This window comes from Lissotriton vulgaris, chromosome 10 (genome assembly GCF_964263255.1).
Source record: "Lissotriton vulgaris chromosome 10, aLisVul1.2, whole genome shotgun sequence".
In the NCBI taxonomy this organism is placed as follows: Eukaryota; Metazoa; Chordata; class Amphibia; order Caudata; family Salamandridae; genus Lissotriton; species Lissotriton vulgaris.
This window is the reverse complement of record NC_141698.1, coordinates 737,760,455-737,777,523: the sequence shown is the minus strand read 5'-3', so window position 1 is coordinate 737,777,523 and position 17,069 is coordinate 737,760,455. Positions and strand designations below refer to the sequence as shown.

General features: G+C 43.3%; 1 protein-coding gene across 2 annotated transcripts in view; it reads right to left on the bottom strand.

Annotated features, from left to right (window-relative positions):
- Positions 1-17,069, bottom strand: part of ODAD2 (outer dynein arm docking complex subunit 2) — a 1,227,385-nt gene that overhangs the window by 183,561 nt on the left and 1,026,755 nt on the right. For both annotated transcript variants that reach the window (XM_086941603.1, XM_086941602.1), the window contains exon 15: positions 5,213-5,367. In XM_086941603.1, the coding sequence (XP_086797729.1) occupies positions 5,213-5,367 (155 nt within the window). The remainder of the gene's footprint in view (positions 1-5,212; positions 5,368-17,069) is intronic.

The window sequence follows — 17,069 nt, the reverse complement described above, 5'->3', positions numbered from 1 at the left end:
CATACCATATCCCTTGTTGATTGATTATTTGCACGATTTGACTACTAAATTGAGTATTATTCGCCAACAGGTGCAAAGTGTTTTGCCGGAGGCCTCCACAGACCCAGGTCATACGATTAAACCTGGAGACTGGGTCTGTGTTAAGAACTTTTAACGGACCAAGAATCTGGAGCCTCGCTGGTCTGCGCCTACACAAGTTTTGCTCGTCACCCACACGGCTGTCAAGGTGGTGGGAAAGCGAAACTGGGTCCACGGCGTGCACTGTAAAAAAGTGCCACTGCCGTTGCCCTTTGACCAGTGGATTTTTAGTGGTGTGAGAGAATCGGACACTGCAGCTATTCCTTGCTTCATTCCCTTCAGTGACGCTCAAATCTATGGGACTCAGTCAGAAAAAGCGGATGATGATATTCTTCAAGCTGCTGTGCCTTTACATCATCGGATAGACACTACAAATCCAGAAGCCCTATTCCAGGATCAGACCGTGCCGAGCAAAACACGTTACAATTTGAGACCAAGAACTAATAAAGAGAACTAATTTTTTTGAACCTTTTCCTATTTAAAGACATTTCTTTTGAACTCTTTTTGCTTCCTTGGATACAATTTTAGTTTTAGATGTGCCATCTGTCTCCGTCGCAGGGTCACGGTAGGAGTCTCAGACTGTAACCTGGTTTTTGATCTTTTAGTAAGTGGCTAGTGCCTCAGGATACAGACATAAGTAGCTGAGTGATTAAGGAAGATTGCCGTGAGCGATTTTTTTTTTGTAGATAAAGATGGATGGCGCAACAATAATAGGTAGGGAAAATAGGAAACAGGAAATGAGAACCAAATATTGTAAATTATTGCGTAGTCGTTTTGGCATAACTTTTTGTGTGTTTTGATGGTTTTGTGTATTTTATTAGCTTGCACAGGATGGATGGTTCATGTTTTGCAAACGAGAAATGTTGCTAATTCTACATCTTCTTTGCCTTCTCATCTTTCTGTCTTTTCACATAAAATGCATACTCTACCCCCTCATGAGCAGATAAGGAGAGCCGAGTATATGAACAATACGTTCATTCAATTGTTGCACCAACATCAGTTGGCTATTAACATGACTGACTGCTGGGTGTGCGGTCCTATGCCACATAATGCGCAAAAGGGAATGCCATATCTGAATCTTCCCTTCTCATATGAAGGTTCAGCTTGAGCTTATCTGACGATGTTCTCAGCCGCATACCACAACAGACTTAGAAGCCCCGTGAGAACTTCTGGAAATGGACTAGATTTCAGTCATAGCTCTCTGATAAAAGGCATAATGATAATGGTTAAAATCGTAGAGAAGAATAAGATTCCATTAGATGAGAAGAGAGCTTACGATGGATGGAATGTTACCCACTATGTCTCTATTCTTGGTGACAAAACTAAGAAGGGTGAGTCTTCCCCAGTATGGACTGTGCCCCATCAAGGTAATTTTTGTCTCCAAATGAATAGCAAGAAAGATGACATGCAGCAGAAATGTGCATACACATACTTCTTTTCGTCCCTTGATTTTCCTCCGTTGGTTCTGTCACAAGGAACGTATTTTGTCTGCAATGACCGAGCTCATACTTTGCTCCCTTCCAATTTTTCTGGAACTTGCTTCATAGCTTTTCTTCTTCTCCCTACATATACGGCTCCGTCAGACCATCACAGAGTTAGGCATAGCAGAGGTGTAATTGATGCCAAAGACACAGCAGAACAAAAGGAAGGAGACTTCCTTGAAGGATTCCTTCCCTTTTGGGGCCCGATGATTAACAGTAGACATACTAGGCAACTGGTTCAAGTGGTTGAGACCACTATTAATGTTACTGCAGGTGCGATAGGTAACATTACAGCAGAGCTTCAGGCTGACCGTCTCATGACGTTGCAAAATCGAATTGCATTAGATGTGATCCTAGCAGACCGAGGTGGTGTCTGTAGATTGATCGGATCTAGTTGCTGCATTTATATTCCAGACAACGCTCCGGCATATACCAAGCCATTTCCAAATTGCACACGGTCTCCGAGTCGATTCACCAGGACGAAGGAGATTGGTCTTTTATGGGATGGTTTTGGGGAATATTGTCAACTTGGGGATGGAAGATATTAACTTTCCTTGGAGCAATCTTAGCCGTCATATTCTCTTGTTGTGTATGTGTGCATTGTGGTCCTGCAGTCTGTGGTCTGTTGGCTACTTTATGTGTTCCACAATCTGCTACTCAGAAGACAGAGAATATTCGAATGATGGTGCAGCAACAACTTGAAGACCTAATGAACATCAGTGTCGACTCTGACTCAGATTAACTTGAGTTGGTTTGTCTTTGCCTGAATAATGGCAAAAGGAGGGTCTGAGGTTCTGAAAATTGCGAATTTGTTCGTACTCAGCCTCCATTTTGTGATCGCCGCCATTTTATGTTGCCCTCACTCAGGCAGCTCGGCGAACGCGATGTTTTTTGTCGTTTTTGCCTTTGCGTGTCAGGTGGCTTCTCTGCTAATGTTTACTAGTGAGTGTCAGGGTCTGGCCGAGTACACTAATTCCTGTCTGAGCTGATTAATCCCCGTCCGGACTACATGTTGGTTCACACCATTTTTTCCTTTAAGTTATCTTATCTACTGTCCTTCGCTACATGTCTCCGGCATTCCCCTGTTTCACGACTGTCCTATGACACACAGTTGTGTTTTGCTTTGCTTGTAAATCGAATAATGTGGATTCATTTGTAATTTACTTAAGGGGTCGAGTGACAAACGGGACCGGGAATTTGAGTTGCCTTAGTCTTAAAACATTGTCTCTAACGTTTGCCTATAGCTCATGCTCATGTGTAATTGCCTTTTTGCATTGTGTTGTATCGTATATAAACCTGTGCGCCACGGAGTTAAGTGGCAGTCTCTTTTGAACCCTGTTGCATTGACGACTTCTAAGACCACTGTACTAGCTGCAGCTAATAAATACCATCTTCTACGCCAGACGAAGAGTCCGTGTCTCTGTATTTGATAAGGCAGGTGAACTCCGGGGATTTAGGCGTACCCTGCGCCGCCGGGCCTTAAGGCTGCGATTCTCCAACAGGTCTTGCAGACACGGAAAAGTCCTTTCTTATCAGACATGATTAAAAAACTTTTTAGGACAAAATCCTAGAAACTTGAAGAAAAGTGAGTAGAACTCAGGGATAATCCCTTCACCCACGACATTTGGTAAAAATTTGAGGGAAACTGCCTCTGCTACGAAGGTTCTAGAGGGTGCTAGCAGCTGATTTGCTGCATTCAACATTTAGTCCTTTTTTAAGAAGAACATAGATAGGCTATATGGAACATGGCTCAGGGCCATTATAGCCTATGGTAATATTTACTGCTTGATTCTGGTACTGAGGGACTCCCATCTCGACGACGGGAATGATTCAGGCATGTGAATCTATGAAAGATACCCCAATACTTGATAATAGGAAATTAATTACAGAGTGGGTATAGAGAGCTACGCACCCACATCTGGGCATACCCTGAGTGGTTGAAAAGTTTCTGCACATCATCGATCATCTTGTTGTGTTTGCAATGTTATCCCTAAGTGACCATGGGTATGCCCAGATGTGGGCCTCTTGCTCGCTGTGCCATTGGATTCAAGCTAGCCTGGCTGATGAGGGGTGGAACTCTGAAACTGGTCCCAGGATGCTTGTCTCCGGTCCAGGGAGGACCTGGCTTGGCAGTTTGGGCTGGAGTGTTCCCATGAGTAATAGGGTCAAAGCTGATTTGCATATGGCTAGGTCCACAATGGGTGGCATAGTGAGAAAAAGAACGATGGATTAAACCCAGTTCTCTCGACTAGGGGTGAGTGGTTGAAAAGTTTTGTTGTGTCAGCCTACAGCGAATACATAGGGGTTGCCGCCTCGGCTGAGGAGGATTTTCCCTACCATCATGGATGTCTCCAGTTTGGAGGGAAGTAGGGGTCTCTGAGAATGCATGATTGAACTACTCGGGCAGTCCACTAAAATAAGTACCTAATCAAAGTTGGGCACCATGTCATGTAGTTTACACCCTATGATAGGAACTGCACTTTAGTGGACAGCATAACCTCTGGGATGGTACCAGACTGATTCTATCCACCCCGTCAGGATATGTTGTCCTACAGGCAGGCCAGCTAGCTCAGAGTGCCATAATGAGTATCCCTAAACCTAGGTGGGTACCAAATGGTTCCAGAAACCACTGAACATGACAACCCTGATCCCCTAGGTATCATGGAAACAGATCTTGTGCTCTTGTACTCTAAGAGTAATATACAAGGAACAAAATTGGTTGTTTTCAATGTTTATTGAACAAATGTGATTCTTGTATAGAATATAGGTGCTGCAAAGATCAATGGACAGAAGCATTTAAAGTTATTAGAAGTACCAAGACAGTGAACAGAATAAAAAGGTCCATGTTCGTGCTGAGACAAGGTATATGTGCACAATATAACACAATATAGAAATCTGGTGTACTCTTACTATGCAGTTCCTAACCTAAGTGTCTAGGGCGCGTGTGTGTGTTCTGCCAAGAATTCCTAAACTGTATGACCCGCCTCCGGTTAGCTGTAGGGAAAGAATGTAAGTCCCCGCCTTTGTCACAAACTGGACACCCTTTGTAGAGATATCAGCAAGCTGCTAGGCCAAAGTTTCAGCATGAAGAGACCTCGTGAATGACAGCAAAGCGCTTCTCTAACTAAACCAGGACATGCTTGTTTATTTGCACAATGCGCGTCGAGGCCTTGTACATGGTGTTTAAGGAGCCATGATAATGTACTTCCAAAATTGAATCGGTAAGCACAGCAGTGTGAGGGAAACTAATCCAGTATTGTCAAGCACGCAAATGTGTGTAAAAGATTATGGTGTGAATGGGAAAGACTAAGTAAAAAATGTGTACATGGTGGAAAATGGCAGTGTTCCTTCATGGGCCTAACTAAAACACATGACACAGGTGGACATAATGTGCTTTACATTAATTTAGGTAAAGAAATTCTGTCAGAATCTAAAATATATTTTTACCAATTATTAGCGGTTAGTGTTTACACTGTCAATTTATAATACAAGCTTGAATCACTTTGCATGTGTAGGCACAGATTTTTCAAAAGATTTTAAAGATGAACTATGTTTCTAGGTACTAATCTAAAACACTGTCAATGTTCAGTTGCTAAAATATGCTCCGGCATGTACATGAAAAACATGTCAGAGGTATAAAAATTAAAACGCACTTTGAAACATTTTCTGGACTTAACGAGCATTTCCATATGGCCCCAGTCACTGCTGCCAGTAGCTCTTTATTATCAGCATTGTTGAGAAGTGCAGCTAGCGGTTGCAAGCCACCATACTGCCTAACCAAATTACGAGTTTCTTCATCTTCTGCACACTGCAATAAATCCAAAATAGAAAAAACAATAGATCAGAATACAGTGAAAAGAAAACTCTGAAGTAGTCAACTCATTTCTGATTTACATCAAAACACCAATATGTAGAACAAGTGAGGAAACAAATGGTAACAATTGTATTGCCTGCCAAAACACAACAGCGATATTTGTGATCAAAAGAAGAGCAAAGTGCAAATATCTTTGAATTAATGGCAGAGCTGGTTACACTATACAATTAAACAAAATGAAAGCAGCATACATTGGGAAAACCAGTCTAACAGTTTAAATCATAACACTGTTCTCCAATTCTTCATAATGGTAAGTTCACTGGATTCATAACCATAGACAATCTCTGCCTAAGTGCAAGAGACTGGACCACTCTCTTTTGAAAGAAAAATATATCTATTTTGCAAAAGTATCAAAAACAAAGGCCTCTCTAACATCATCTTTTTTAGTTTATTAAAAACTGCAATTAGAATTGAAAGTGCAGGGGGGCGTGGCTTGGCGCCCGGCGAGGTCGGAAGCGCAGATGTGAGCGCTCCCGGTCGCTTGGGATTTTCACCACCTTCAACGCCGTACCTGCACTTGCAAGGCGACTTTTCCATGATCGGAAACTGAAGCGGATGCAGAAGCTTCCATTTGAGGCCCCTCTCGAGCGCCGGAATGCCCGTTTTTGGTGTTTTTGCGGCGGACGCGGCTGAGTAAAAGTCACGCCCGCCATTTTGTTTTTTTTCTTCCTCTCAGCGCGGACTGCGGCGCTCACGCTTCAGAACACTGCGACTCTGCCACGGAGCCCTGCACGACGCTATGTCCTCCAAATGAGGTATTTCCTGCTCCTGCACTTCCTCACTACAAACATATGCCATATGCTGCCTCTTACTGCCTTCCAGTGAATTTAACTCGCTTCTGTGTCTCCTGGGCGGCCATTTTGAATGAATGGACTTCTGTCTCCTCAGCTACTCTGCAGGTGCATTCAGGCAACGTTAATGTTGTGCCAATAAGCGCTGCTCTTTCTCCTTCTGACAATATTTACTATTTGGGGCAGCTTTGAGCAAGGTTTTTACTCGCTTTCCTTCAAATTGCTCCCCTTGCACTCATGATGTCTTCTCCTTGACGGACTTCCTTCGCTCTACAGAGTGCCACTTCTTTATATCTCATCACCATGGTGGCTCTAGGCTCTCGACATCATTCTCCTAACTCCTTCAATTAAAGTATTGATCGCTGCTTCACCTACTCTCTTCACTTCAGGACATACCTGCATCTTGCGCAGCTTTTCACTTACAAGCTTCCACGCATACTCCTCATTGCCTCTGGTCTTGTACTGGATAATATTGTTCTTCATCTTTATGGAAAGAAAGGCACTCTCTCGCACCTCCAAGCCTCCACAACGTGTCTTCATTAAAAACTCTAAAGTCTTTTCAGCGTTGGCGCACCTCGAGGCCTCCCAGGAGTTTGTCACTCAAATGTCGCAGTCCAACACGGAGCGGCCCATCCAACCTCCAGGGAAGGTCACGTCAAAACGCCTAAAAAAGGATCCTCCATCGCCAACGGGGTCCACATCGGCTGTTTCCATGGAGCTGTTATTGGAAGAAATTCGAGCCCTCAGACCCTTCATGGAGGAAACAAATTCTAAATTGCAGGTTCTAACTGACAATTGGTCTCAGATGGATGCCAGAGTAACCACAGTAGAACATTCCTTAACCGCTTTACAAGAGTCATCCTCCAAAGTAACACACATGCAATCTCAAGTTGCGTCTCTTCAAAAGCAGGTCGAGGAGTTGGAGAATCGTAACAGGCGCAACAATCTCCGCCTTTACGGCCTGGCGGAAAATTCTGAGGGGACTGATCCCATCGCCTTCTTCAAATCGTTTCTACCCAAACTTCTCCATCTACCTGAGGATACCACGCTTAACATTCAGCGTGCACACCGGTTGGGTCGCCTTCCTTCTACTTCCCCCCCTTCTTCACGACCAAGGGGTGTCATCATGTACTTCTTAGAATATACTGACCTCCTCAAAGTTATTTCAGCAGCTTGTGCCTCACCTCGCTTACAATGGTCTGGTTCCAATCTTTTCTTTGCGCAGGATTACGCAAAAGCCACAGCTACTCGCCGCAAGGCCTTTTTGGACATGCGACCAGAACTCCGTGCCATTGGAGCCAGATACGGTCTTTTCCATCCTTGCCTATTCAGAGTAACCTACAACAACAAAACTACGACATATGAAGATCCTGTTCGCCTACGGAGCTTTTTGAATGCAACTCAAGCCTCCGATATGGACTTCTCCAGCTCCTCGTCAGCCTTTCCGCCATGATTTCGACGTGATGAAGCATTGAAGTTTCATTCATTCTGCATGCTTGTCGTGCTTTGTTGAATGTATTTTTGTTTGTCTCTGCCACGTTTCTCGGCAGCTCTTGTTCTCTTGTTCTCTTGCTCTTCCTCTCACTTTGCTTTCTTCTATCCTTGTTCGTTAGTTAGTACTGTTCATTGCCGTATATTTACGTGCCTTTTTGTCACTCTTTATTGTTGAGTTCTCACCTTCTCTCCTTTGTCTCATTCATTATTGTTTTTTTTCCCTTTGCCTTGCAGGTTTTACGATATATATGGCGGTAATCCCCCGACCTGTTGGTTCGTTTGCACTGGACGCTTGCCTCCTCTGCCTGGTGCTCCCCCCTCACTCATCTTCTCGCGTACCCCTCCCCTGGTGATCAACCCTCCCCATCTCTACCCTCCGTAAGTATGTTGTCCCTATCTTCCCGGTTCCTCGCCTCCCTCTTTGTATCTTTTTCACTTGTATGTTCCCCGATTTTTTATGTTTTACAGGTGTCTCTCTCTCTTGGTTTTCGAAAACTCTTCTATTACTGTCTTTCGCCTATCATTCTAACTACTTCTTGGACTACCTTATCCCTTTCACTACACAACTCGCTTCTACATTCCTTTCCTTCACTCTTTTTTTCCCTTACTCATCCTTCTACTCTGTATTATACTACGCTGATTTTCACCGACTCCCTTATTCTTCTTGGCTTTTTATGCTTTTCTTACTCCTCTGGGTCCCCTTCGAATTTTCTTATCTTCTTCTGCTTTTCTTCTTTTTCTTCCCTCTTCTTTGATATGAAATGTCTCTTAAAATAATCACCTGGAATGTTAAGGGTATCAACTCACCTATCAAACGACAACGAATTTTGTCTCATCTTTCACGTTTAAATGTGGACATTGCTTTTTTGCAAGAAACCCATTTGTCTGCTGAAGAATCTGTTAAGTTGAAAAGAAGTTGGGTGGGTGATGTTTATTTTTCCCCTGGGGATGGCAAACGCAATGGAGTTGCTATTTTATGTCACAAAGCTCTCTCTCTTTCTATGATTGCTCAAGAGTCAGATACTGAAGGCCGATGGACTTACGTTAAACTCTCCATTAAGAATGTTCCAATTTCTCTTCTAAATGTTTATGCCCCTACCACTGGAGATCCCACTTTTTGGCATTCATTTTCCCAGCACGTCACCAGATTCATTGATGATAATTTCATTTTAGCGGGAGACTGCAATCAGCCCTTAGATCCCTTCTTAGACAGAAACTCCAAAGCACATTTCATTCCTAACAAACCTCACAAATTTTTCTCCCAAACCATTTCCCAACATAAACTCACTGATGCTTGGCGTCTTTGTAACCCGAGTCTCCAAGAATTTACCTTCTACTCCCCATGTCATCACTCCCAATCTCGAATCGATTACATTTTTGTTACCCACAATATTGCCCAGACTCTCTCTTACGCAGAAATAGGTCCAATCTTACTTTCTGACCATGCCCCTACATTAGTTCATTTGGACCTTTTGCCCAAATCAACAGGCCCGAAACGCTGGCGTTTTAACAATTCTCTTCTCCTGGACCCCAAATTTACTACCGCCTTCACCTCCTTCTCCCATGAATTCTTTGCCCTAAACGATAACTCTCCTGTTCCCAAGCACACTATTTGGGATGCTTTTAAAACGGCAGCGAGGGACTTTATCATTGGCTTTGTTGCTAAAAAACGTAGAGCTGCTCGAGAAGCTACTAGAACCATCCTCCTAGACATTAAGAAATTGGAGCATTCTTATTTTACCTCCCGCTCACAGCAAACTCTAACCGCCCTTATTAACGCTAAGATGAAATTTAACAAAAAATCCACAGATGATGCATCATTGTATTTATTAAAGTCTAGTGCCAAGTTTTATGGGGGCAAAAACAAAGCTGGCAAAATCCTGGCTAATTATCTGAAGGTGAAACACAACAAACTCAACATTGAATCTATCTACGATACTGACTTGAACCTTAAACACACAGACGCAGACATTCTCACTACATTCTCCACTTTCTATGAGACCTTATATTCTTCTGAAACTCACCCATCTTCCCACTCACTGGACGCATTTTTTTCCATTATACAAAAACCATCACATTTTCCACTTGACCTTTCTCAATTGGAACGCGATATATCCCAACAAGAATTACTTAAAGCACTTCAAACACTCCAAAAAGACAAAGCCCCTGGGCCTGACGGCTTCACTGTAGAATTCTTTCTCCACTTCTCAAAGCTTCTTATACCCAGACTCCACTCTCTCATTGGCACTTTCCTCTCCTTGGGTTCTTCCTCGGGCTCCTTCTCAGACGCCCATATCTGCCTCATACCCAAGGAAGGGAAGGATCCTCAATATTGCAAAAATTACAGGCCGATTTCTCTGGTCAATATTGATTACAAAATCTTCGCAAAATCTCTTGCAGTACGACTCGACCTTCTCCTCCCAGACTTATTGGGTGAAGAACAGTCCGGCTTTGTCAAAGGCCGATTTATCACTGACAACACCAGACTCCTATTTAACATTCTCTCTAAATCCCACCCTTTACCTCACCCTCTTGCGGCCATTGCTTTGGACGCTGAAAAGGCGTTTGATAGGGTTGAGTGGACTTACTTGTTTCATACCCTCCACTGGTTTGGTTTTGGTCCTCTTTTCATATCTTTAATTTCACTGCTTTACTCTAACCCACGCGCAGCGGTTTGCGCCAATGGTCAAATCTCATCATTTTTTGATTTAAAAAGAGGCGTTCGTCAAGGATGTCCCTTATCCCCCTTTCTTTTTAACTTGGCTTTAGAACCCTTCCTCTCCAGGCTTCGCCAAAACCCCTCCATCCATGGTTACCAATTATCGGATTCCCACATCAAATTAGCTGCTTATGCAGATGACATTCTGTTATTTGTTTCCAACCCCTCTCTCTCCATTCCTGCTTTTCTTACCGAAGTCCATACTTACTCCCAAATCTCTGGTTATAAACTTAATAATGACAAATGCGAGATCCTCCCTTTAACCAAATTTACCTTTAAACCAGATTTTGCCGCCTCCAACTTCACATGGAAACCTTCCCATATCAAGTACCTTGGAATGCATGTTGCCCCCACCATCCCGGATACCGTTTCCCTGTGTATGTCCAAATGTGTTCAAAAATTGACAGATCTCACGTCCAAATGGCATCCCCTTTACCTCTCCTGGTGTGGTCGCATAGACACTATAAAAATGATGCTATCCCCTATTGTTTTATACACGCTCTCTAATATTCCGGTCCCCATCCCATCCAAATTTTTCAAACAGATTAACTCCATTCTAGTCTCCTTTCTCTGGAACAAAAAGAAACCACGAATGTCCTTGGCGCGCTTGATTCGCCCTAAATCAGAGGGTGGGGTTAACTTCCCTGATTTCCCAGCCTATCACAAGGCATTCCAATTGAGACAAGCCTCTTTTTGGCTCCAAGATCCTGATACCCCATGTCCATTGTGGGCCAAACTCGAACGCCTTCTTCTATCTCCCTTCTCTTTTTCCGAATACCTTTCCTTCTCTCACAAACCCGCATCTGTTTCTACTCCGATTCATAAGTTTACCACAAAAATACTCCTCTCTTCCTCTCATCCACCCCCCACCACTATTGCCGATTTCCTATCCTCCCCCATATGGCATAACACTTCCTTGCTCATCCGGGACAGGCCCTTTTTCTGGAAATCTTGGCATACTCGAGGTCTGCAATGGATTTCCCAACTTTTCTCTAACTCCTCTTTTTTATCTTTTCATGAACTTCGCATCCTTTACGACTTACCCGCCTCCTCTGCACGTCAATATCAATCCCTTAAAACCACGGTTTTATTGCAGTACGGTCTCCTCACTCAACCCAACCCTTCTTCTCCCCCATCCACTCTCACCTCCTCACTCCACTTCTTCTTACGCACTGCACCAAGAGCTACCGCTATTTATAAATACCTTCACGCCAGTGAGACTCCAAGACCTAAATCCAAAGTCGAGGAGTCCTGGGAGCATGATTTGTCTGTCTCTTGGTCAGTTCCCTTCTGGGACAAAATCTGGACCAAACTCCGCAAATCTTCAAGGGCAGCAACACTCACTCAGACTTTATTTTTTATTTATAACAGACTCCTCTTCACACCTTTTGACTTGCACAAACGCTTTCCTAATACTCCTCACACATGCTGGTCTTGCTCATCTCCACAAGCTGACTTACTCCACATGTTATTTTTATGTACTCACGTTCGTAGTTTTTGGTTGCAGGTTTGGGCTCAAATTAATGTGATTTTCAACACTTCTATCCCTTTCTCCCACACACATATTTTTATGGGTAGCCTTTCCCCTTGCTGGGATGATGTTGACTTGAAACCCCAAATTGTTGACCTTTTACTTGCTGCTGCTTTCCAACAATTAACAGTTAACTGGAAGGATTTCTCCAAAATTTCTTTCAAAGCATGGTGGTTTAATGTATGTCATAACCACAGGCTCGATACCACTCATGTTTTCCCGGCATGTCTGGCTATCAAACGCATGGACTTATGGACTCCAGTTACACTTTATTTGGACTCTTGCAGTAAACGTTTGTTTCATCCTCTACCTCCACAACAAGAGGTTCCCAAACCCCCTTAATCGCCCGATACATTCCATTTCTCCTTCAATATATTATTTTCTCAAATTTTCTCAATGTTTTTATGATTGCCATATTTTATGTTCATGTATTTTTCCTATATCGCTTCTTCATTTTTCAATTTGCACCCAGATTTCTTTTTTATTGCTTAAGAGTCTTTAACTTTGTATCCCATTGTATTCTGTTTTGACACCTGATTTTCTCTTTTTATTACTACCAAATAAAATTCTTTTGAACTTAAAAAAGAATTGAAAGTGCATCTAAAAACCACCTAGACGAGTCGAAATGGGCAAGATGGCAGCTGTGTAGGTGCTTCAGAAGCCATCCACCTACCACTCCACAACTTTTTCAGATAATATGGATATGAATCTCGCTCAGGAGTAAGTACTTCAATGATTCCAGTGAAAAAGCCATCTACTTGGGGACTCAAGTTTGGAGGTAAACAAGCAGACTTTGGGACACAAACGTACCTGTTATTTTGCGCTATCTGGCATGTCGTGGCTGACTGGTTTAGCAGTTGTAGACTGGTTTAGTAGCGGGGATCAGCTCTGGTCTTGGAGCATGCCGCCAAAACTGCCCAAACTCCTGAAGGAACGTCCAGAGAATGGCATCTCTGGAGCTGCCGGGAATCTATGCAGTCCTCCCACCGCCCGGAAAACGCCTGCTGAAGCGAAACCTGGGGATACTGCTCTCGCTGGCAGTCGGAAAGAGGTGGAGGCAGGAAAGCAGAGATCTAAGGGTCAGTGTATCAGTTAGGAGGCGGAGAGGGGAGGCAGGGAAACCTGAAGACGCTACTCCTGCGGCCAGGCAGAAAGAAACGGAGGATGGGGAAACAAAGAGCTAAGGAGCAGTGTGCTGGTGAGGAGGCGGAGACCTCCACCAAGCAAAGAGTGATTCCTGGCATGTTTACTGATCGCAGTAAGGTCGACAACAAAAAGGAGACTACGGCTGGTGAGACTCCCTACAAATCAGCAGCAGCATACGCCGAGTGTCTCGCCCTGAATGCTGTAAGTATGGGACTTGATATAAGTAGTGCAATAGTGGAGGCGGCTGACAGGGGCAACGTGGCTCATATGAATGACTCAAGTAATAACAGAAATAATAATAAGGATGTAGAAGAGGAGGGGAAAGGAGAGAAGACATTAGAGGAGGGTCCAGCAGTCAAGCCTAAACTGACCCAAACATTTTGCAAGGGAACCCCAGAGGGTGGTGAAAATTTCTTCTCCATAAATGAGGATTCCAAAGTGTCTGACATCGGTGAAAATAATGTATCAGTCAAGGGGAATTCAGATGCGGGCTCGAATAGCTCTCTCTCCAATCCTGGCACTCAGAAATGACTGTCTGCCCTGAGAAGACAAAGGAGGGATAAAGGTAGTAAAGAAACAGAGTCAATCCTCTCCCGCAGTTCATAACCAGCAATGGGAAAAAAGACCTGTCATAAAACCAACAGGGCAAGAATTGCGACAAGAAAAGACACAGCCTACAAAAGTCGCAGGTTACGGTGAATGTTTGCAAATAAAAACAATAATCGCCCCGGTAGAAAATACGGGTATACAAAGCGTACTTGAAGAGGATATCAATTGGGGAACAAAGTTCAGTAGTACACAGCATACAACCATAACACTGGAAAAGAATTTAAATGAAATACATGGAGGAAAAAAAACAATATCAGAAATCAAAACTGAACCAAACCCCGTGTGAGTTACAGTTATTGATAAAGAGCGTAGATGTACGCTAATCCAAAGGTAATCAATCCCGGTTTCAACAAGGTCAATTAATACAGGATCAATACACAAAATAAAAGAAACAATCGAGGAAGTGAAGGAAGAGCAAGAACAACAAGCCACCTCGGCAACATGCGATACCAAAGTATCTCATAATCTTCTAGTTCCCAAACCAGATTTTATACAAATGTCTAAGGAGATCCCATATCATAATGAGTCTTTTGAGTTAAAATTGACATTTATTCCCGAATATCCAACAAAGGGGAGTCAGGATATCCTCAATCGAGGTAACCTGCTAAAATTGTTTAATGAAACATCAGTAGTTAAAGAGATAACCTCTCAGGACCTTTTAACCGTTGAATTCCATACAAACAGACATAATGCGGACACCGAGGAAACTGTAACTACCTGGGCCTCAACGGACCTGGTTGACAAAATATATTCTGCAAGACCACAGTTCGGAACATGGGGTATAACCATTCTACGACACAAACAACCAAGGTATCCCTATCCCTTACTAGATAGCTCATGAAATCAAAAAAAGGAAAACGGAAAGTCAAAGTACCTGTTTGCAAGACGCTCGGGCTTCCTCGCCAGCAGCCTCAAGCATAAGGAATAGGGTCATCTCATTAGAACATTCGCAAACAACTGGTCATCAAGGTTTGGATAGAATGGATTGGTCATGGGTACCCATGGTACTGAGCAATAAACATACCTAACCCAGAGCCCAATTTCTTCATGGCATTTCATAACGGGAAGCAACTTCAGAAAGTAAAAAGGTCACAAAGTGTTTTGTTTTGCTCTTGGAATGTTCATGGCTTCCAAGAAATGGCTCACGACTACGAAACACTAGCTTTCTTCCAACAACAAGATGTAATCCTGATCCAGGAGTCATGGAAACTAACGCCAACCTCAATCTCAGGGTTCAAAGAACATCACATATTTGCAGAAAGATTTTCAACTTTTGTGCATCCTCGCGGCGGATTAACAACCTACGAAGCCCAAAAATACAACTGGGAAACAGAAGACCTGGACGTGGGTTTTAATTGGGCCCAAGTGATCAGAATCACCGATACCCCGCCATCTGGGACTCAAAAGTGGCAACTTTTAGTAATTAATGTCTATATCCACCCTGATAGGAAGACCCAGAAAGAAAAACATGCAAACTTAATATCATTGATAAAAGTGATGCAAAGAACATACACGCAATGCCCACTGTTCATTTTCTGGGGATTTCAACTACGATCTTATAGTAAAAAACCAGGTGAAAGCGAAGACGACATCGACCCGCGGCGGAAAAAAGTTAACAACTATCTTAGGAGACCTGGGACTGTCAGTTTTGAATTGTACCACAAATGGGGACAGGCCGGCAGGCGTCACATACTTGAGCGGCAAGGTCCATTCAACAATTGACTACACAATCTTAAGCAAGGAGCTAATTCCCAGTATCGAATCATTTCAAATTGACCAACGTATAGAAAGTGATCATTTTCCCCAAATAACGAGATTGAATATCGCGCTCACCTTGGCACAAAGAATGACCTCTCTTCTACAGCACACCGTAAAGTCCAACCTAAATTAAAATGGCGCGGAGGAGGGTTGGAAAAAATTCAGGACACAGTAAAAGTTTATATGCCCAATTTAGGTCCCCAAACAGAGGAAGAATGCGTAACCAACTGGGAGCAACTGATTCTGGACTTACTGCAAAAGTTTCCAGTATCGCCATGGAATCTGAGAAACATAAACATCAAGAAGGAGCCATGGTTCAAAACGGACTTAAGAACAAAAAAAAGAAAGGTCGCAAAAGAGGTCCGACACTTGCACGGCAAAAAAAAATGGGGATCACTCCAAATAAATGTAACCTGAAGGAAGCAAGGAGCATTTATAGGATGTCGCTGAGGGTCGTGAAGTCCTCTTACAAGGAAACGATCTGGAACAAACTACTAAGTGCGGGAAAACAGCCATACAGCAGGGACTTCTGGGGTATCATTAATGATCTAAATAAAGGGGCAAGCCTCCAACAGGAAGCAGGGGTCGGAGAGGAAACTTGGGCCCTACACGTGCAATCCTTGTATTGTAATACAGACCCGGGCCCCATCAAAGGTTTACGGGTGATGGAGGCTAACGAGGAGAAAAAAACGGAAATAAGAGCCTGGATTTCAAAGAAAATGAGACTGGGGAAGAAGTTAACGGGCCCACTGACACGGCCCATTTAACCACCTAAAACCAATTGAGAGGCATAATATCAAGATTAAAGACAGAGGGAGCAGCAGGCCCGAATGAGCTGCCCAACGCGATCTTCAAGCACGACCCGGTCTTCTGGTCAGAGATCTTAACGCCTCTTTTTAATTACATATATAAACAAGCAGAGGTCCCCGCCTCCTGGAAAGGTAATATTATTCACCCGATATTTAAGCAGGGAGACCATCGCAACCCCGCAAATTACATGTTGATATCCTTAGTAGACGTGGAGGCTAAGCTCTACGCCTCTTGCATCCTATCAGAGCTACAAGACTAGATAGGAGTCACAAACATAATCCCCAAGTTTCAAACAGGGTTCAGGCAAGGAATGGGAACCATAACAAACTTAACTTGCCTGTAACTCCTAATGGATATAGCAGTAACCAAGGGATCTCGGCTGTACGCCTGTTTTATTGATATCAAGTCAGCGTTTGACCGGGTGAGCAGAGAGCGCTTGTTGGGAAAGTTAAAGAGCTGGGGCTTGCCGAACCACCTTTTAAAGGCAATAATAGACCTATACAATAACACTTGGGCAACAGTGAAATTAGGTAATGGAGGCAGTACAAACTCGAGTATTACAACGCATCAAGGCCTCAAACAAGGTTGCGTGTTAGCTCCTACCCTTTTTAACCTTTTCCTTTGAGACATCATTATTGTTTTGGAAACTGCTGAATGTCACCCACCGTTATTGGCCAATAATCCAATATATATTTCTTACAATACGCGGACGACATAGTAGTGCTAAGCAAAACATCAATTGGACTACAAAGAGCAATAAATAAACTAACATCCTATT